Source organism: Tupaia chinensis, unplaced genomic scaffold, assembly GCF_000334495.1.
Source record: "Tupaia chinensis unplaced genomic scaffold, TupChi_1.0 Scaffold000610_1, whole genome shotgun sequence".
Lineage (NCBI taxonomy): Eukaryota > Metazoa > Chordata > Mammalia > Scandentia > Tupaiidae > Tupaia > Tupaia belangeri.
In genome coordinates this window covers 781,506-804,809 of record NW_006160129.1, presented here as the reverse complement: position 1 = coordinate 804,809, position 23,304 = coordinate 781,506, and the positions used below count along the sequence as shown (strand labels likewise).

The 23,304-nt window shown below is 41.5% G+C and overlaps 1 protein-coding gene across 1 annotated transcript in view; it reads right to left on the bottom strand.

The window, feature by feature from the left end:
- Nucleotides 1–23,304, bottom strand: part of NRF1 (nuclear respiratory factor 1) — an 85,769-nt gene that overhangs the window by 60,672 nt on the left and 1,793 nt on the right. The window contains exons 2-4 of the mRNA XM_027775873.1: nucleotides 18,055–18,169; nucleotides 14,807–14,933; nucleotides 10,916–11,056 (exon numbers count right to left, since the gene is read on the bottom strand). Of these exons, the coding sequence (XP_027631674.1) occupies nucleotides 10,916–11,056; nucleotides 14,807–14,933; nucleotides 18,055–18,169 (383 nt within the window). The remainder of the gene's footprint in view (nucleotides 1–10,915; nucleotides 11,057–14,806; nucleotides 14,934–18,054; nucleotides 18,170–23,304) is intronic.

Genomic DNA, 23,304 nt, shown 5'->3' with positions numbered 1-23,304 from the left:
TATTAGTTTCTCAACTTTGTCTCTGTGGTAGAAACTAACCCCTTTCTCCTTCCACCCAAGCTCAAAATCTGAAAATTCTCTGGACCTCTTTCTTTCAACAGGCACTAGCTACTCCCTGCAAGTCCAGTCCTTCCACCTGTGAAATGCCTGCAGTGCCCAGCCCTTCTCCTCCAGCCCCATCTGCACCGCCACTGCAGCCCAAAGCAAGCAGATCCTTCTAGGTGGTTTTCTCATAGAACTCTAGCTTCTACCTTCCCTCTCTCACCTCATTATCCTTGCCAGATCTTCCTAAATGGTATATAACTCCAGTGCCCGAAAATCCTGTTAAGCATGAGTAACTAAACTAGACACCAGTGACAGATCTTCATGCCCACTCCAACCTGGCCACACCTTGCGTTCATCCCCCACTAATCCCCACCAGGCAGCTTGGACCACAGGAGGCTCTCTGCACTGGGCTCAATGATAAGGTGCTCAGCTCTTCCCTGGCTTCTGATTTTTCCCCTTATTGACTGCTTCCTCATGCTACCACTACCCAGAACCACCAGTCTTCAATGCCAGTTGGTCCTGTATTCTCTGAGAAATACAGTGTGGTTATTTCTCTTGAGCAAGCTCTTTCTATCATGAGCTCTAGACTCAGATTTAGCTCTGAATGCCAACTCTTTCTGAAATTTGATTTTACTCATCTGCAAAATAATAATGTTAATGGCAAATAAATAGAGTTAGTTCAGAGGATCAGAGATAGCAGGTATAATATATACATGTACAGTTGCATTAAAGTCACAGCCATTTTATCATTATTACTACAGTCATTGGCTATCTTTTCTCAGCTACTCCTACAGCATTCAAAACTTTTGCCATAAAATTCAAACTTTGTCTTTTCTTTCTTTCTATTTATTTATCTATCTATCTATTTATTTATTTATTTTTCGGCCCATAGGGCACATGCACTCACCAGAGAGAGAAAGAGGGAAAGTAAGAAATCATCCTTCAGGGGAATGGCCAGGCTGCAATCCTTTCTCCTCCACTCTCCTGAGATTCTGGGCATGCATGAGCACACACATGCACCTGGCTTGATTTTTAAGTCACCAGGTCCGGGACTCAAACCACAGTTGGCTATGTGGGAGTCAAGAGCCTTAGCCACCATGCCACCTGCTGGCTCCATGACTTAAGTTTTATAGGAAGTGTCTATCTCCCATATAGGTACGTCATAGCTATTTGGCAACAGACTGATAATCTGATTTTACAATGAGAAAAAAAAATAAGTTTCTTTCAAAGGCCAAATGTAACTATTTGCCAAAAAAAAATACTTCAAAGATAAAAGAGATTTTATTTTTAAAGTAGGGAAATTAAGGAGTCTATTCTCCCAATCGAAAGAAATTGCCAACTTTCTAGAAAAAAAATTCTTTTTAAAAATTTCCCAGAGCTTATGGGAAAGTGAGAAAGTACCCCCACTCCAAGGAGGATAGTCATGCCATAATCCCTACTCTTCCAATTCTCCCACCTTTTGGGATTTTAGGTACATGCGCACATGTATCTAGCATGTTCTTTAGGCTGCTGGGTCTGGATCCCAAAGTATGCAGTCAGACAAGTGGGATCCACGCCACTGGCTGGCTTTGAGATCCTTTTCTAATACTGAACACACTGTAATGTACACGAAGAAATTCATCCTTAGTTTTCCAAGATGGGTAAAGTGGAAACAAGGCAGAAAAGTGAGTTCATATGTATCTCGGTTGAGGATGACAAATAAAGAATGCTAGAACCCAGAAGGAACCAAAATGGCCACCAGGCTAATTCCTTGCCTTAAGGAAGCAAGCGATTACCAACCCGTCCCAAAGCATAGATAGCTCAGGTAAACTATTTTGCAGGACCCCTGGCAACTAAAGGAAAAATACAAGTAGATTACTGATGGAACTATCTGAAAACGTGGCCCAAGGGTACCTATATTACAAAGGAAGGACAGAACTAGAAAACTTGTCAAAGATGTTTTATGTGATAAAAGTAGAAAGTAATCTCTGGTAGAGATCTCTGGATGAAAAATGTTTCCAACTTAGAGGAAGAAGATCCTAGAGGCTAATGTGACAGGCAGGAAAAGCAGCAGCAGGACAAAGGCAAAAATCTCATCTGTTAAAAAGTAAAATGGAGTGAAATCAGCTACTGAGTTTTAATTCGAAGGGCAAGCTCAGCTTTTTAAAGTTCTAATTATCAAGCATACAAAACTTGCCCCTCTATTAAAAAAGAGGTAAAAAAGCATTTATTATTGCAAGAGTTCATTTTCCAGGTCTGTACATGTGGGAACAAAGACTTTTTTTTACTTTGAAATGCATAGAAACTATCTTCATTGAAAAAGTCAATTTCCTACCAGATTTTATTTATTTATTTATTTATTTATTTATTTGAGAGGTTTTTGCTATAGGGCGCATGCACTCGCCAGAAAGACAGAGAGACAGAAAGCGAGAAATCACCCCCCAGTGGGAGATGGCCATGCGGCAGTCTCTTTTCCTCCATTCTCCTCTCTGGATCTTGGGCACACATGCACACGTGCCTGGCGAGAGTTTTAAGCCACTGGGTACAGGACTCAAACCACAACCAACTACATGTGAGACCAGCGAGTAGCCACTATGCCATCTGCTGATCCCAACACCACTAGATTATTTATAAATGGTCCCAAATAAATAGTGCTAAAACTAAAGAGATTATTTTAAAAAATAAGCTGTCCAGTATAGAAAGAGTTAAATGCTTCCTTTCCAGAATTCGGCACTGTGCTCTCATCACCGGTTGGATTAATTACTGGTCCTGGAGAGTTTTGGAAACCAAAGCTTCTCAATGTGCTTGTTAGGGAAGGTTTGTCTTTAATCCACAGGGAGACAATCAACAGGATCAGCTAAGGTAAAGCTTAACCTCTTAGGCTATCCTTTAATTGGGCTGGAATAAGCTTTCTTGGCCTCTCTCCTTCTGATTCAAGGTTCTACGTGGACCTAAAGTGCCCCAGCTTGGTCAGTAAACCCACCCCAAACCAGCAAAGGGCAGAAAGGACTACGCCTTCCAGGGCACAACCTACAAAGAAAAAGATACCAAAGTCATGCCAGTGAGTCAAAAGTAAAGACTGTGGGAAACCACAGATGGCTTTGAAATAAAAGATTTTCTAACTCTAAAAGGTTTATTCCAACCATCATAAAAGAGTAAGTCTTAGTTTACTAGAAATTTGCCACTTGTAAAGTCAGTGAATTCTCATCTGTCCAACAATGAGTCATCCTCACACATTCCCAAACGCCCTTCTCTTCCCTCCACCCTTGCCCAGCAAGTGCCTGAGCCTAGGGATTACAAACTCCTGATAGCCATTGCCAAGAAAAGGTCTTTCAAACCGACATGTCTGCCACCCCAACTCTACCTTAAGGGGTCAGAGAACATACAATAAATTTGAAGAGAAGGCAGCTGAAACCAAACTGCACTGAAAGGCTTTTTTCTTTCTTTTGTATTTTTAATTGCTAGAGGGCACACATACTTGCCAGAGAGAAAGAGGGAGAGAGAGAGGAGGGCGAAAGGGAGGGAGAGAGAGAGAAAAAGCAATCCCTAATGGGACATGGCCACACACGAGCCCTCCTCCTCCATTTCTGTCTCCACAGTGGCTGTCCTTATTAGAAACACCATTCCTCATAGTTCCAGCAGAAACACTGGCTTCTCTTAATCTCACTTCCCCCAAAACACACTCCCACAGAAAATATGGGAAGAGCAAGTCTGGGAGGAAGGGTAAATGGAACCTCGGAATTCATGAGCTGGAGGGGGAGGGCCAGCCGTGAAGATGCTCACTGGGAGACCTGTTCGCACTCCTCTGGGGCCAGAACTTCTCTTCTGCATCTCTGCCCGCCAACCTCCCAGAGCACCTCCATCTCACTGAATCAAAGCGCTCTGAAAGTCCTACCCTCTCAAGGAAGGGACCTCAGTTTCATTCACTTCTGTTAGTTTATACCAGTTTGTACAAAAATGTCAATAACACAGGTAAAGCCGAAGTCCTTGTGCCCACTTTCCCCCAATCTAGTTGCTTGTCCAGAAGTATTAGCTTGATGAACGCCCCTCATTACGGGCCACATTCTGCACATTTATATAAATATATACTGGAAAGGCATCATTTTACATGATTAAAGAATAAATTCAAATGGTACTATATGGTACATATTTATAACTTGCTTTTTCTCCACTAACATTTTGCCACAGAGATCTTCTCACAAGAGTACAATTAGAATAACCTTATTTTTTTTTTTTAAGTTGCCTAATATCCACAGAATGGATTTCCTATTTTGACCATTCCTGTACTGCTAGACATTAGGTTATTTATAGTTTTTTGTTCTTACGGTGGTTGTTCATGTTTCTTTGTGGACATGTGCATTTCTCTAGGAGGAATTCAGAAACGGGGATTGCTGACTCAAGAATGTGTGCATTTAACATTTTAATAGATACAGCCAAGCTGTGCTCCAGTAGGACTCTGGTGAACCCACTCCCACCAAGAGTGCAGGATAACAGCTATTTTTAATATTGAGCTTTTTTTTTTTTTTTTGCTTTTTGTCTCATTAGATGTGGGGGAAATGGCTTCATATTTTCATTTCCATTACTAATGAGTACAGAAACATCTGATGTTTATTGATAATATTCTTCTTTCTGTTAATTGTTTATAATACTTTGCTTATTTTTCTAATTACTTTTCTCTTTTTATTTGAAGAAAAATTTAATCTGTTCTGGATATTAAATGTTTGTCATATAAGTTACTAATATTCCCTCGTCTAGCCCTACCCTGAATTTTTCATTTATACGGCTATTCCCTTTTATTATTCCTGAATACATCCTGATTCTTTTATTTTCCTCAAAATATGCTCTGCTCTATTTAAGAAGACATCCAATGTTTTTATCTATTGCCTATAATTTTTCTTTTCTTTTTTTTTTAAAGTTGTTTGCCATAGGGTATATGCTTGTCTCAGACAGAGAGAGATAGTGAGAGGGAAAGTGAGAAATCACCCTCTGGAGGGATGACCTTACCACAATCCCTTCTCCTCCATTCTCCTCTTGGGATTTTGGGAATGCATGCACATGTACCTGACATCATTTTCAAGCCATCAGGTCAGGGACTCAATTGTGGTTGGCCATGTGGGAGTCCAGCATCGCAACCACTATCCCACCTGCTGCGCCACCTGCTGGCCCCACTATTGCCTATAATATTTTTTCTTTCTTTTTCTTTTGTGTCACAGAGCACAAGGACTCACCAGAGAGTCAGAGAGACAGAAAGAAGGAAAGTGAGAAATCACTTCCCAGGGAGGATGGCCACACAGCAATCCCTTCTCCTCTATCATTCTCCTGGGAGGCACACACACACCTGGCGTGATTTTCAAGCTGCCAGGTCCAGGACTCAAACCAAAGTCAGTCATGTGGGAGTCCAGCTCCTTAACCACCATGCCACCTGCTGGTCCCCTTATAATATTTTCTTAATCTTATCCTGCCTACTTAATGTTCTATAAAACATGGCATGGTATCATACACATCAACACACTTTTTGATAGTATTAGATAAGAAGACAAGTCTACTTTTGCACACAAATTTTGACATTTCAGTAACGAGAAGCTTTTCGGAACTGTTATCTGCCACTGTGGTTTTCAACACTGGCTGAATACTGGAGCCACCTGGGCAGTTTAAACACTGTAATTCTGGTATCCCATTCCCAAAAGTTTCTATCTTATCAGTCTAGAACGTGGCCTGGCCACTAGCATTTCCACTCTCCCTGTGCTTCTACCGTACAGCCAACTTTAAGAACCACTGTGGTACATAACAATTCCAAATCCTTTTTCCTAAACAAAAGTACTTTTTATCTACGCCTATTCTTTTACATCTTTTTAAATTGTGGTAATATACATATAACATAATATTTATCACTTTAACATGTATAATTCAGTGGCATTAAGTATATTCACAAATGGTGGATAATTATCACCACTACTTCCATTTTATCACAAACAGGAACTCCGGACCCAAGAAAACACTAACTCCCCATTTCTGCCTCTCCCCAAGGCCTGGTAAGCACTATGCTACTTCCTGTCTCTATGATTTTTGCCCATGGAGACCTCACATAAATGAAAACACACTATTTTCCTTTCCTGACTGGTGTAAACTTAGAGTAATCTTTCTACTCTTTGGGTAGAAGAGGCCAGACCTATGTTTTCCTAAGACAAAAAACAAAACAAAACCATCAAAAAACCATCAGACTGAAAGTTTTCTAAGTAAAAGATGTGCTCCTTGTGAATATTTCTTCTCAATGATCACTGTTCTGGGTGTTTTTGAAGGTTTCCCTGAAAATGGTGAAGAGTTACCATCCAGTTGCATCATCACTCCAAGGGAATATTAGAGCAACCAGAGGCTGTCCCCAGTGAGATCAAGAGGAGGGCAGGAAGGTCAAGGGGGGAGAGGGAAGGGAGAAGGGAAAGAAGAGTGGATTTTAACTAGGAATATGGGACAGGTCTTTCCAGAGAGGTTTCTTCAGAAACTATAACTATGTGGATCCTTCTAATACAGATCCCAAGAAGATTTACAGCCTCCCAAGAACAAGAGAATCCTACAGGACTCAAGTGTAGACTGACTTTCCAGTAGCAAAATCACGATTACGGCGTAAATACAATACAAGAAGCAATGTAATTCCTTGGACGCCAAGTGCAGCCTGAGAATCAGCAGCCATGTGCTGCCGGGGCGCTCTCCGAAAGGCAGAATTCTTAGGTCCCCTCCGGCCTCCTAATTCATGGTCTGCACTTGAACAAGACTTGTGGGTAGTTCCTATGCACACTGAGGTGTGAGAAGCACTGACATAGCCCACCCTCTAGCCTCTGGTCTGCTGTATCCTACCTAGAAGAACTTGCTAGCCCGACTTTCAACGTCAAGGTGACTTCATCGTTGATAAATTCCAGGCTTACAGAACCTGCTAGGCTATAACGCATCCTCCTCCTTATGCAAGGAGGGCAGACAAATGTGGGACAAGCTCTAGTCACTATTCTTAAAGGTGCCTAAGAGTAAGTTTTCATTTCATCATTAAAAATACTAGAATTATGTGTTGATCTTTTTCTTTAACACACATACAAAAAAAAAGACCCACTCGAGATAGAGTAAAAACAAGTTTTCAGGAAAAGCCTTTCACTGATAATGTATTCTACTTTTACTTAGAAAACAAAAATAAAACGAACAAGAGACATCAACACAGACACACACCCTATAGAGCTGCTTTCTAAAAGAAAGCATTTAGTTCATACAGAACTTCTCATACTCAGTTACGTGTAATTTCTATCTGTGTCCGAGACAACTCTGAGTCTTAGGAGCAAGTCAAGAAATTGTTTTTATAAACTGTATGTTGGGGGGCCGGCAGGTGGCATGGTGGTTAAGGGTGCTGGGCTCCCACATGGCTGACCACGGTTTGAGTCCTGGACCTGATGGGTTGCTTTCTTACTTCCTGCCTCTCTTGTACTCTCTCACTCTGTCTCTCTCAAATCAAATTAAAATACATAAACAAAATTAAATAAATAATTCTTTGGGGGGAGAATTAAACTAAATGTTGGGGCCAGCAGATGGCATAACGGTTACAATGCTGAACTCCAAAGTAGTCAACCACGGTTCGAGTCCTGGACCAAGCAGCTTAAACCTCACGCCAGGAACTTGTATGTATGTGCCCAAAATCCCGGGAGAACAGAGAAGGATTGCAGCGTGGCCATCCACTCTAGTGAGTGCACATGCCCTATAGCAAAAATCTTTCTTAAAAAAAAAAAAAAAAAATCTAACTGAAAAAACTAGTTTGCTGTGATTTGAGAAACTCAACCCTGGGGCCAGCAGATGGCGTAATGGTTATGTTGTACTCCCACACAGTCAACCGTGGTTAGAGTCTCAGACCCCATGGCTTAAAACTAGGCCAGGCGCGTGTGCACGTGTGTCCAAGATCCCTATAAAAGAGTGGAGGAGAAGGGATTGTGGTGTGGCCATCCCTCCCGGGGAGTGATTTCTCACTTTCTGTCTCTCTGGTGAGTACACACGCCCCATAACAAAAAAAATCTCTCTTTAAAAAAATAGAAAGACTTAACCCTACAGTTTTATAGGAAAAGAGAAAAGCACCAGCAATATGGGTTTGCCCCTAAAGTCTATTCCTGTTTGGCACTAACTTGAAAGTTTTTTTTGAGAGGTTTTTGCTATAGGGCGCATGCGCTTGCCAGATACAGAGAGACGGAGAGACAGAAAGCCAGAAATCACCCCCCAGGGGGGATGGTCACACCACAATCCCTTCTCCTCCATTCTCTTCTCAGGATCTTGGGCATGCACGCACACGCGCCCAGCTTGGGTTTTAAGCCACTGGGTCTGGAACACAAACCCCGGTCAACTACGTGGGAGTCCAGCGACATAGCCATTATGCTAACTGCTGGTCCCGGCACTAACTTGATTATAACTGATTTTTCTATTTCTGTCACAATTTTTCAACCTGCATAATAGGCTATCACCTGTACAGTCTCATCTTATTGCTGAGAAAAATTAAAATGCTTGGTTCATTAACTCTCTAATAAAGAAAGGATGAGAGATGTCATGTTCAAGTTATTTAAAAGGAAAGTCAGGCAATACATGTAATTATATTAGTAAGCAGTATTAACACCTTTATGTGATGCCTTAGTTTTCAACGCACCTTCCTATACAATATCTATTTATTCTCACTTTCTTTTTTTATTTTTTAGAGAGATTTTTTACTATAGGGCATGTGCGCTTCTCAGAGAGACAGAGACAGAAAGCAAGAAATCACCCCCTTGGGGGATCCCATCTGCAATCCCTTCTCCTTCATTCTCCTCTTTGGATTTTGGACACTGATGTACATGCACTTGACCAGAGTTTCAAGCCTCTGGGTCCAGGACTTGAACTGCGGTTGACTACACGGGAGTCCAGCAATATAACCATCTGGTCCCAACATGACATTTTAAACTCTGATGAGCATTGCTAACCTGCCCTCTAGTAAAGGATGCCAACCTGCATTCCTACTGACAATGTATCACAGTGTTTGCATTTCAGACTCTTGCCTGTCTAGGCTGTGTTTGAAATCAAACACGTTTACTACTACTAACAGTAAAAGCCTGTAGGGTGTGGTTGTGCCCGCCCTACGGCAAAAACTACTGGAGGCTGGAGAATCAATTTGAAAGGAGAAGTATTTGGCTCAAGTTAAGAAGAAAGTATTTGAGGAAAACAAAACAAAGGACAACCTCAAAAGGCTAAAAGGCTCCAAACAAATTCCTACTGGGCCTGGAGCTGGGTTTTTCATCATCCGGCTGACACCTCACCATTTGTTAGTTCTGTGTTTAGTTTTTTTTTTTTTTCTTTCTCTCACTGTCTATGGTGAGAAGGAATAGTAGGGAATGACTGACAGAGAAAATATACACCTCAACAAAACAAAATTCACGTGCATCTGACTGATGGCAACACCCCTGGAGTCACCACTGCTCTGAGCTCTCTTGAGCATTTATTTCACAAAAACAGAAAATAAGTTTCCTATGTTTTATCACCAAAACAATTAAAAAAAAAAAAAAAAAGCCCTGCTCTGATTTCCATAGACATTGGCCACATTTTCATAAAAATCAGGATCCAGGATGATTTAATATAATCAGAATTTCAAATTGTTTCAATTTAATACATCAAAGGTGACCAAGAGGGGGAAAAATGCCCATCATGAAAGTGGGTCTGGTCAGCTTAGGTGTACCAAATAGATTCGCCATATGTTTTAAGTCATCAGAATGGCCTGGGGATGTACAAAGCAATGATAAAGGCACAGTTAAAAAAAAAAAGTTTAATGCTTTCCTTCTTGATCCATTATTTAGAGACCTTTCAAGTCCGCACAGAAAGGTCTATTCATCCAACAATTCAAAGATCACAATTCAGCTTTACATATATAAGATGTAGAAATACTTCAAACCAAGTTGTTGCACTTAACAAGGGTGAAAAGTGCCACCTCGTGAGTAGCACCGTCGGTGTCCACCTGAATGGACCCCTGTTCAGGGGACTGGTGATGCAATTACGCACCACTGTGCTCTGTTCCTTTTCGCCCTAGCCCTCAGGCCCTTTACTGAGTGGGTACTATGACTTAGATGGCATGTTATTTTAGGTGCTGCGCAGCTGTACTAAACTAGATCCCTGCTCTCACATTTTGCTGGAGAGAGAGAGCACAAACCAGTATAAAATATAGTAAATAAGATCATCCCAGGTAGTGGTAAATGCTACAAAGACAGAAACTCGGGGTTGGGGGGGAGGGCGGTTTAAGGAGAATTGATGGATTCTAGAGCTGAACTGAGCTACACCAGGCTACAAAGGTTCACATGGACAAAGCACAGAGCAATGTGGAACACAAGGCTGAGACTCTGGAGTCTGTAAGAAGCTCACAGGCAAGGATGTTAAGTTACCTAGGAAAATGAAGGAGCTCAGAAGGAGGTCCTTCTGAGTTTTTGGATGCCATTCCCCAGGGAGGGGAGCTTCACTTAGCAATAATGTAGTGGTATTCAGAATTTACATGGGACAAAGAGTAGCCCAGTCAGAAAGAGACTAAAAGTTTGCTTATCTCACTTGATGGTGATTCATCAAACGCCTAACATTTTCCTGTTAGGAGCCAATCCCAAGCTGAAATTTGTTTTATCCAACCCAAAGGCTGACGGGAAAGGAAGATTGTCCACAAAAGGAGAGCACAACCATGCCCCCGGTTGTGAGCATCCTTCTGACACTACGGTGTCTTTCCAAGGCTGCCACCATTCACTGTTGGACTCCAGCCTGCAGCTCAGTCTCTGGTTGCAGCACTGAGGCTAAAAGTAGAAGTAATCAGAGGCCCGCCCTCACCTGGGCCACTGGTGTCTGTGTCTCCTCCTCACTTCCCGCCCCTTACCTGGGTCATTTTGTCCACAGAGACTGGAATTCCGTCGATGGTGAGAGGAGGCAGTTCGGAGTTAACCTCCTGTGGCGCAGGGGCGTGTTCTGCCAGAGCAGACTCCAGGTCTTCCAAGATCATACTCTTGTACTTGCGCACCTGCAGGGAATTAAAGGCAGAGGTAAACAAGATGCCCAACAACCAGAGAGGATTGGTGCCAAGCAACAAGAAAGTGGGCAGGGCTGGCCTCCCCCAGCCGTGGCAGCTCCCTGAACAAACACTTCTACAACTAACAGGTAAAAATACCCGCTGGCCCCAAAGACATCGCACTGAACAGAATTAAATGAAAAGATGATGAAATTACAGGTAACGACAGTAGAAAGGAGCCAGAAGAGAAAGTTTTACAGAAATACTGTTTCCAACTTAAAATCCAAATTCTTCCATCAGCGTGGGCCCCTCATCTGTTCTTGATCTATGTAAGAGAAATGGCATTTGTTATTTTGCATTTTCCAGGCCATTTGATTAACGCCTAGCTGTTGTAGTTAATCACAGAAATTATTTTCAAGATGCCCAAGGACTTACATTACTAACCCTCTAAGAAACCTATTTACCCCTTGTTGCTACATCCCTGCAAAGTCAGACTACTAAACAGACAGATTCAAGTGTACAAGAGGCTGGATTAAAAAGAGTCAGAGGAAAATACAAGAGGGGTATGCTGTAGCTGAGTGCCAAACGTGCCACCATCAGTAAGGTCCTCCTCCTCTCTTCTGGTTCTCCCAGGGACAGATGTGAACTTTCACACCACCCACAATGCCTCTGTAGATCTAGCCCAGGCCTGAACCAGATATAGTTACTCTCTGATGCCATTCCTCATCACGAGTGAAACGTCTCTCAAAATACAGAGAACTTAACAGCAGCACATTCTTCTATCATGGACAGAAAGGACAGACAGACACTGGATCCTACAACCACCCATAATGGAGTCATTCACTTAGGAGAATACACAAGGGGGATGAGGACACCTCTGGGAAAAACAAAGAAGCCACAGAATTACAGAAATACATTACAAGATAGGATAGGAAATTAACTTACTTTGAGAGTTCAAAGCTTTATCCTATTGAAAAGTAGACTGGACTTTTAATCAGGACATATTTTTTTCTGTAAGTATCTGTTCATAATGATTAAAAAAGAAAGATTCCTGTACTATATACCAAGTACCTAGAAAATCAAATTTTTAGTTATAGAAAGACTGCTGGAGTTAAAGAATGCTCCAGGAGACCGGCTTCGTGGGGCAGCAGTAATATGCTGCTCAAGAGTAGCTGGATCCCACGTAGTGACTATAGTTCAAATCCCTGGCTCACACACCCAAAATCGACTGAGTATATATGCATGAGTGCCCCAAATCCAATGGGCTAGAGGACTGGCAGAAGGGGACTGCAGCATGACCAGACCCTGTAGAGGGCACCCCTCTATCTCTCTCTCTGGCACTCTCCCTCTCACATGCACGTGTGTGTACTCTATCATGAATAAATGTTTATATAATTTAAAATATATAAATTGTCTAATTTTTAAAATAGTTATTCTATTTAACATTATTTATTTACTTGGTTTATTTATTTTAATTTGACCAGAGAGGAACAGACAGTGTGTGAGTGAGAGAGAAAGAAAGTGAGAAAGCAAGCTGCCAAGTCCAGAACTCAAACCGTGGTCGGCCATGTGGGAGTCCAGCACCTTAACCACCATGCCACCTGCCGTCCCCTAAATGAATTGATAAATTAATTTTTAAAAAGGAATTCTCCAATTAGGTTAGTACTTAGGGGATAAAAAAAATTTTTTTAAATCAATACTTTCTACTTATTTAACATAAGCAGCTGAGGCTACCACTGCAACTTTACAGAATTACATTTTCTGCTGTACTTACTATGTACCTGTATCTTATGTAGAGTTTTTACACTGCCAATATATGGGAAAAAACTGAACATTAGAGTTCTGGGCACAGAATGTGCTTGTTAAAAATTTAGGATTAAATTAATAGGCTTTCAGTCAATTTGCAAAAAACAGTCCGAAACAAGATTCCATCATTCTTTTGTATTCCAAAAGCTTTCTGGATAAAAGAGGCATCTTCAGGAAGATCCGATCAAGAAAATATTTATCTGTAAGTCCTTGGAGGCTAAAAACACAGCCATCTGGGACGTATGTCGAAGTGTCGAGATGCCCTCAGTCCTGTGGTTCTGAAGCACGCCTGGTGCTGGGCCAGGTCTCAGGCTGCAGCCATGAAGGTACATTGGCTGTATTCTGTTCTAGCTCCAGTCCAAGGGTAGCTCCTCTCCTCCCTGCCTCAGCTCTCCCTCACTCCCCTAAATCTCCAGTTCTGAACCTTAAAACCTCACCAGACTTAGGTGAAATCCTTATCACATACTTTGTATCTAACAATGTTGAATCATTATATGTTGAATAAGTAAATAATGAATGATAGGGCTTTTACTTTTTAAGTCAAGTTCTACATTTCATGAAGCCATTTATAAAAACATATATAGGTAAAATTGAGGTGGCATGAGAGGTAGGGCACTACCAAGCCAGGCTGGGTTGTCAGGAGATGCCCAGGTTTGATTCGTGGACCAACCAAAATCTTGGCCCACACACATCTGTATTCCTAGCTAACTGGGAGGCTGAGGCAGGAGAATCAGCACAAGGTAAGATCCTGTCTAGAATGTCTCTCCTTCCTCAATTCATCCCTCTCAAAAATAAAACAAAATCAAAAACAAAAAAATTAAAACTGTACACAACTATATAAATGAGTAACTTAGAACAAGATATTAAGACTGTCTCCAGGGATAGCGGGTGACGTGGTGGTTACAGTGCTCCCACATGGCTGACCATGGTTCAAGTCCTGAACCTGGTGGCTTGCTTCCTCACTTTCCTTTCTTTCTCTCCCTGTGTCTCTCATCAAATTAAAATAAATGAATGAATAAATAAAATTAAAATTAATATTTCTTTGATAAAAAGCAAAAAGACCGATTCCAGAATCCCTATACCTACTGGGAAGGTAGAATAAAACAAAGGAAGAAGGATATTTCTAAGAAGCTGGTTATAACCTCAGAGCTACTTCTTCCCTCTGTGAATGATTGCCATACCTAAAACTGCTTAGTCATATCCAGTGTATCTCCGTCTAAATGTTATAGATTACGGACTCTGAGGAAGGAACTCTACTTTCAGAAACTCTCATAGGTCTTAAGAAAGAGGGAAGGAAAGGAGGGAAGCAGGGAGGGAAGAAGGGGATGGAACGATAAGAAGATCCCCCCAACAAAGTATTTCTAGGCCTATTCCCAAAAAGCTCATGACAGTATATGATATGGCAGCACCCCACCCAGAGCATGCCCTCTGGGCACGGCAACTTCGAAATCTACCATTTGTCAAAGCTTTTCATGCCGGCTCTCCCAAAACGCAGAAAGGAGATTATAACTGACTTTAATTGATTTCTACTGCTCCCAGTGAGGTAAGTATTATCATCTTTTTTTACACTCGAGGACCCCAAGTCACAGATCAGAAGATCAATGTAAAGAACTATCCAAAAATGCTTCCAGATTTGCCTTAGATGAAGTTGACATCCTGGAATTATTTACCATTTTGCTTCTGACATAAATCAGGGATTTTCTTAACAAATGCCTGATGTTTTCTTAGCAAACAAAACACCATTTCCCCCCACTGCATCTGGTGAGGCAGAATACCTTGTTAAGGGAAGTAGAAATAATAATGATCTGCAGAAACTGGATTGAAAACCAGACCCAGTTCCGCTCCAGGATGAGAACGGGATGGAAGTGCTAACTACTGTAGTAGGCAGGGACAGAAGAATGGGAGACAACCTACAGAAAGCAAAGGGCATCAGCACGCAGCTTAGCTCTGACTTACCACATTCTCCAAAGGAGCTGCACCAAACACTTTAAAGACAGGGTTGGGTTTGGAGGGTGAGATACAGAGGACAATGGCTTGCTGTCCCACTCGAGTAGTATATTCATCTAATGTGGCTCGAAGCTTCCTGAATCAGAGAATAAAAGGGAATAGAAACAGTTAAAGAAGATAGGAATCATAGTGACACTGACAACAGATAAAATTTTGAGTAGAAGCAATGTAGGCTGATCAGATCTGCTTCCTTTCACCTGAAATGTGAAAGAGGGAATGTGAGGTTTGAAATCCTGTTCAGCAGAAATACTGTCATACCCTCTCTCGTAAAGATCTATGTCTAGCTCAATGAATCTCCTGAGGGTTTTGCCTTGGAACATGGACATGCCAAAATCCTGAGCATAAGTATCATCCTGATGTAAGCAACACCAATTACTGTTACTTATCATTTAAAATATTTCTGCTGAGATGTCCTCTTTTGGACTTTATTATATCACCTTCACGTTTAAAGAAGGTGGCTCAAATGACTTGCTTTAAATGTCATTCATTGAAATAGTCATTGTTTATATGAAGGAACTTCAAACATTCTGTAGAAAAATAGAATGAAAGTATGAATTAATTTTGCTGAAAAAAATGTAAAATCCATGCAGATTTTTTTTCATAGTATGCATTTCTCATGAACTTTTAGAAGACCCCCTCAATATCACTGACATAATTTTACTGAAAAAATCTTGTTTAAAAATGTTGCAGTGGGGCCAGCAGTTAGCGTAACGGCTATGTCGCTGGACTCCCACGTAATCGACCGTGGTTCCTGTCACGGACCCGGTGGCTTAAAACTCACGCTGGACTCATGTGCCTGTGTGCCCAAGATCCCGAGAGGAGAATAGAGGAGAAGGGATTGCAGCATGGCCATCCCCCCTGGAGGGTGATTTCTCGCTTTCTGTCTCTCTGTGTGGCGAGCGCACATGCCCTAAGGCAAAAAGCCTCTCCAAAAAAAATGTTGCAGCTTCATGCCCAGCAGGTGGCATGGTTAAGATGCTGGACTCTCACATGGTCCACTGCAGTTTGAATCTCAGATCCAGTGGCTTAAAAACCATGCTAGGCATGAGTGTGTGTGAATCCAAAATCCTGGGGGGAGAAGGGACTGTGGTGTGGCTATCCCCCCCCAAGAGGTGATTTCTCACTTTCCCTCTCTCTGTCTCTCTTCGGGGTGCACAAGCCCTATGTCAAAAACCTAAAATTTTAAAAGTTACAGCTAGAGGTGATACAGTGATATAAACAGTAATTCCCAGTCATACATTACCTTACAAAAGAGGATGAAATGAAAAGAGCTTTTTCAAATATGGCAACAATGGATGAACAGAAAGACTATTTTTTTTTCCTCTGAAATTGCTGGAGATTATTTTAAAGTTCTACATTTTAAAATTCTTTTGGGAACATGGGCTGCCCTTTCAAGAGACTGGCAAACAAAGGACCACAAATTAAAGAAGGCATCTGGCAGCATTCCTTCAAGAAATGGTTTATAGTCATGGTCTCCCATCCCTCTCTCCCCACCACTCTTTTGCAAACACTCTGGTCAAGATCACTCATGACCTTCATGCTGCAAAATCTAACAATGAGCTGGCATCTGGTCCAACCTGCCAGCAGCATTTGACAAGGCTGATCCCTCATTCCTGAAGCACTTTGTGCGCTTGGTTTCCAGGAGGACACTATCTTGTTTTGTTTTTTTTCTTCTGAGTCTAGAGTTGCTTCTTAAACTCCTTTGCTGCTTCCTTTCATCTCCCCAGCTCTAAAGGGTGGCATGCTTTAGAGTTCAGTCCATATGTACTCCCTAAGTGATCACAACCATTCAATAAATACTACCTACCTGCTTATGATATCTTCAACTGAGACCCATCCTTTGAATTTGACTCAAACATCCAAAGGCTTATTATGTATCTCTACTAAATGGTTAAGAGGTATCACAGAGTTATTACGTCCAAACCCAAATTCCTGTTCTACTCTATATTCACTGCCACGCATGCCCCTCCTCCTAGTAATCACCCCAAAACTCTAGTTCACCCTTAACTCCTTCATCCTCCCTTACTCCTAGTCCATTAGCAGACTGTGCCGAGTAGACTTTTGAAATACATCTGGAACCTGACCCCTTCTTACTATTGCTGCTGCTGCCACGGTGATTTTAAGACTCTATGAGTTCAAGCCTAGCCTACTACTATAGTCTCCTAAACAGTCTCCCTGCTTCCATTCCTGTAGAGTCTGAGTGATTCTTTAAAAACATAAGTCAGATTATATCACTGCTCTGGTCAAAAGCCTTCATTGACTTTCCCTGCTCAGAGTTAAAGCTCTCCTACCGGCTAGAAGAGCTGAGGGCGTGGTGGCCCTCTGCTATTCTGACCACGTTCCCTCTCCTTTTCTCCCTAGCTGCTCCTCACACAGGACTACCATATTCCCACGTCAGGATCGTTGCTCTTGACATTCCCTCCACCTGAAATGCTCTTTCCTAGGAATTCACATAGTTGCCCTTTTCATAGAGTAGGCGCCACCACACCTAAGAGCTGCCCTTTCAATCTATTCAGATTTTTGTTCTTTTAAAAAAAGATTATTATTTAATGTTATTATTTATTATTTATTTTTAATATGCTATAGGGCATGTGTGCTCACCAGAGAAAGAGTGAGAGAAGGAAAATGAGAAAGCAAGCCACCAGGTCTGGGATCGAACCACAGTTGGCTGTGCTGGAGTCCAGCACCTTAATTACCATGTCATCTGCTGGCCTGAGACTTTTGTTCTAAACAGAAAGGATTTCCCAGATCATCCCTATAAAAGAAAGAAATAACTATGTTCCCCACTTCTCGACCTTTCTATTTCCTTTACTCCACTTAATTCTTTTCCATAACACTTATCATGACATGACATATAATATTACGCATTTGTTTGCTTTCTTTTGCCCTCTACAAAATATAAACTCTTTCAGGATATTTGTTTTACTCTCTTATATTCCCAGTGCAGGAACAATGAATGTCTGGTACCTGGTAGGCACACAAATTTCTCTGAATTAACTAACGTGGTATGATACCTCTGTTAAATCCTGCTTTTAGGTTTTCATTTACTACATTTTTAAGAGCACTTTAAAGTGCAAATCTGTCATCAAGGAGTCCAACTGATGTCCCTGATGAATCAAAGAACCTATGTTCTAAATCTGTCAGCCACACAAAAAGTATCTGAGGAAGAGTAAGGACGTGGATAAGGGCGCCCTCACCGAAGCAAACGTGTTTGCTGTCTCTTCCGGATTGATGGATTAGACTCAAACACGTGAGGCCGTTTCCGTTTCTTTCCGGTTGCCACGGCAGCATCAGCAGCCATTCCCACAGGACCTGAAATAATAACGCATGCACTGAGATTAGCCAGAAGCCTGTTAACTGTATAAGACAGAAAACACTTAAAGCTACCAAAAAAAGTAGCATTTCTTTTTCAGTAAGTCGACATTAAATATAGAATTGTGCCCAATGTGTTCAATATACTTCACTACTATTTAACATGAACTGTACCGGTCATTTACCAATGACGCTCCCACTGACTCTTATCATAAAGCAAACCTGCACCTCCCCCCCCCAGACACCAGCTTGAATTTTGTATAATGTTGTGTTTGTTATGTTTTGTTTTGTCAGCATGCCCATACTGTTGAGGCTATATTCTTGGAGGTGCTAGATAAAACTGCAGCACTGAGAAGAAAAACTTGCTAAGGGGGCGGGGGGTTATAGACTTTTAGATTTCATTTCTTTTTTTTTTTTTTTGAGAGATTTTTCACTGTAGGGCGCGTGCGCTCGCCAGACAGACAGAGAGAGACATAGAGACAGAAAGCGAGAAATCACCCCCCAGGGGGGATGGTCACGCCGCAATCCCTTCTCCTCCATTCTCCTCTTGGGATCTTGGGCACGCACGCACATGCGCCCGGCGTGAGTTTTTAAGCCACCGGGTCCGGGACACGAACCGCGGTCGACTACGTGGGAATCCAGCGACATAGCCATTACGCTAACTGCTGGTTCCCTAGATTTCATTTCCATCCCTGTGCCCGTTACCCCAAAGAACCGCCAAGTTAAGGAAGTCGGAGATGATCACTCACACCAGAAATTCAGCAACACCTATACAAGGAGTATCTGGAGGAATACCATCTTAACTGGAAATCTTTCCTTGTATATCTGGGAATTGTGCCAAAAAAGGAGATATTGGCCACAAGGTCAAGTTAATGAGAGTATCTTGGCAGAAAACTTTCTCATTCTAAGGAGAAAATGTTAATGAAAGTCAGACTGGCATGTCCTAAAACTAGTGTATCTTTTTTCTTGAAGGGTGGATGAAGGGTAAGTAGATCCTAAGGTGTCAGGGAGCCTCTCATTCCTGGGATCTAACATATCCAACAAAATTTTCTTTAATCGTTATCCTTATATGTGAACCTTGTAAAAGCTTTAAAGAAAAATTAGGTTTAACTGTTCACATTTATACTGGCATATATATTCAAAGTGGTGCAATTAAAGTAAGTCTTCTTATAAACAATGATGAACATCTCTACGGAGTGTGTATAGTATAATCAGTCTGACCTAAGGAGCCCCAAAATAAGTCAATAAAAAATGACTGCTTTCTACCTTCCTTTTTATCATAAACAACTGACAAAAAAAATCTTATCAATTTTTTCCAACATTTTATTTATTTTTTACTGTATTTTTAAAAGATTTAGTTAATTTTATTTGTTATTATTATTTTTTTAAACTTTGCTATAGGGCATGTGCATTCACCAGAGACAGAGAGACAGAGAGAGAGAGAGAGAGAGAGAGAGAAATTGAGAAAGCAAGCCTCCAGGTTTGGAACTCGAACCATGGTTGACCATGTGGGAGTCCAGAACTGTAACCTCCAAGCCACCTGCTGGTCCCTATCTATTTATTTTTTTAAACTGCGGTAAGAACATTTAACATGAGATCTACCCTCGTTACAAAATTGTAAGTGCAATGGGACCAGCAGCTGGTGTAACGGCTAGTCGCTGGACTCCCATATAGTCAATCACAGTTTGAGTTCCGGACTTGGTGACTTAAACTCATGCTGGGCACGAGTAAATGTGTGCTCGAGATCCCAAGAGGAGAATGGAGGAGAAGGGATTGTGGCACGGCCATCCCCCCCAGGGGGTATTTCTTGCTTTCTGTCTCTCTGTCTCGCTCTGTCTTTCTGGCGAGTCCACGTGCCCTATAGCAAAAGCCTCTCCAAAAAATAATAATAATAAAGGATCCTCTAAAGTTCATATTAGTGATTGATACCCAGAAAGGTCGACTATCTTGAGATACTGATTTTTATCCCCTTTAGGTTTTATTTAGTTGTAATACTTCTAAACTTTTGAGCCTTGAAAATCAACACAGATCAGGGGCTGCCTGGGCCGCAGACATTCAGAAATGTTTTGAGAGGCAAAATGTCATAGTGGATAGTCTTTTTTCATTTCTGGGTTTCCATTCAGATATGATGAATGCTACAGACTCGCTCCTCAGAAAAATCTTCCAGCAAATAAATGGAGTTGAGATGCAAACACACGCAGGCCAGCTGCAGAGGCCGGGCAGTTCCCACACACAGCCCGTATGCAAGTGTGGTCTGACTCACACCTGCCTGCCTCTTGTATGAATCCCCTCAAACATAATGGTCTGCTTCCCATTTCCTACGTGCAAGTCCTTGCATTGGACATTTTCTCGGGCTGAAATGTACTTTCTTTAACACTCCCTTCACCGACATCTGTCAGTCACAACTCACCTCCTCAGAGAATGCTTCCCTGACCACTCAAGGTAAAGCAGCAGTACCCTTTCTTCTCCATTATCTCCCTTCGTTATTTTCTTCAGAGCATTTAATGATTCTAAAATTACTTTTCATTACTATTTGTACTCCTCCCCTACCATTGGACTATAAGCTGCCCCAGGAGCAATGTCTGGTCTGTCCTGTTCATAGTATCTCTATGTGGTCACATCCACAGTGTATTATAATTCCTCAGTAAATAATGGCTGAATGGTGAGATGGCAAATCATTTCTGTCACCTGGGCCTAGATTTCCAAACTGTCACCTGCAGGATTAGACTAAAGTCCTCTCCTGATCTTACCACTATGACAGTGCAGTACAGTAATACAGCAAAGTCACATCTCAAAAGGATCTTCCTTTGCAGGAAAGAAGTTGACCTGAATTCATTATGCTAGAATGCCCTCTTCTGGAAAGTATAAGAACTTCATAGAATATATTTTCTAAACTTTTCAGAAATTTTTGTCACTAAGCCTTATTTTTAAATTTACCATTGTAGAAATACACAATGGATGATAACTGACAGTAGTAAGGCTATTCCTCATTGCGTGTGTCCTTGTCTCCTTAAACACAGCACATACTTCACAGATGTACTATTTTGGCCATTCCTGATCACTGATTTCCCATCTAGTTTTTCCCAAATATCTTTTAAAATCAATATTCCTTATATAATACTAGACCCATCCAGGCATGGTTTACAGAAAGTCTTCACAAGGTAGTGACTAAATATTCCACGGAAATAGCAATGAGAGTGATACAAAACACAGTCCGGCTCTAAGTTATTTAGTAGCCCAGGAAAATCTCTAAACCTTAATTGGATTGTGATGAACCAGGACTGCTAGTGCCCTCAAGGCCTCAGGCATCTGGCAGAAGAAAACGAAACTGCTTTCTGGAAGAAAGTAACATTATTCTAGATCCAAATTATTTCTGAAAATAATTTTCTAAACACACCACCCAACGTTCACTCAAATATAACCAGTTCATGAAGAGAAGAGCCACAACAAACAAGAAATGGTGCTAACAACATATAATATCATAGAAACAGACCCACGGGCACTTCAGAGAGTAGAATCACCAGAAGAACTATAAAATGTTTATTTTACTCACGGAAACTTTTTTTTAAGTTTTTTTTTTTTTTTTTTTTTTTACCACAACTGGAAATCATTCAAGTGCAAATTTTACAGGGGAAAAAAAAACACATACACTCGAAATTCTAAAACTAGGCTGGGGTGAAGGGAGTGCTCCCAACTAAAACTATAAACAATTATCAAAATTAGTAACTCAATGGGCAGATTTTAAAAACACTTAGGCACAGTTGGGAACCAGCAGTTAGCATAATGGCTATGTCGCTGGACTCTCGCTGGACTCTCACGTAGTTGACCGCGGTTTGCGTCCCGGACCTGGTAGTTTAAATCTCACGCCGGGCACGTGTGCGTCCGTGCCCAAGATCCCAAGAGGAGAATGGAGGAGAAGGGACTGCGGCACGACCATCCCCCCTGGGGGATGATTTCTCGCTTTCTGTCTCTATATCTCTCTTTCTGTCTGGCGAGTGCACACGCCCTGTAGTGAAAATCTCTCCAAAAAAAAAAAAACACTTAGGCACAGTTAAAAAAGAAAATGAATAAAATGGAAGACAAACTACAGAGACTAAGGCACAGAGGGAAAAAAATAATGGTATGCATAATGTCGCAGGTAAGAGAAAAGAGTGAAAAAGATCAACAAATTTAACAGGAGTCACAGGAGGAAAAGAGATGAAATGGAGTAGAAGCAAAATCAAGTGGCTAAGATGTCTCAGAATTGATGAAAGACATCAATCCTCACATTCAAGATGTACAAGGTATTACAAACAAAATAAACAAGAAATCAGAGCAAGATATTTCACAAAAAATAAAGTCAGAAAAAATCATAAAGATAATTGGGGGGGCCTGTGTGGAGGATGACCTCGAAAGAAGATGTTAGAATGAAATAGCTGAATTTTCAACAACAATGGAACCCAGAAGACAGTGAAACAATACCTTCAATAAGAAGAAAGATAACTCTCAACCAAGAATACGTTTTTTTTTTTTTTGAGACGTTTTTGCTATAGGGTGTGTGCGCTCACCAGAAAAACAGAGACAGACAGAAAGTAAGAAATCACCCCTTGGGGGGAGAGGGGTGCACATGGCAATCCCTTCTCCTCTATTCTCTCGAGATCTTGGGCACGCATGCACACGAGCCCAGCATGAGTTTAAGCCACTGGGTCCAGGACTCAAACTGCGGTTGCTCTATGGGAGTCCAGTGACATAGCCATTACGCCAAATGCTAGTCCCTCAACCAAGAATTCTATACAAAGTGAAAATATGCTTCTAGATTGCAGAATAAATAAAAATATTCTTTTTGAAAAGCAAGAACAGACTCTGGTGGTAGCAAATCCATACTACAGGAAATACTACATGGTACCATAAGGGAGAACAAAAATGACCTCAGAAGGCAAGTTCGAGATTCTGAGAAAAAATAAATACGAACTATGTACAAAACAAAAATAATGTCTTGAGGGAGTTAAATATACCCCCAAAAAACCCAAAAAACAATAGGACAAAAAAAGCATATATTGGGAACCAGCAATTAGCGTAATGGCTATGTCGCTGGACTCCCCCGTAGTTGACCGCGGTTCGCGTCCTGGACCCGGTGGCTTAAAACTCACGCCGGG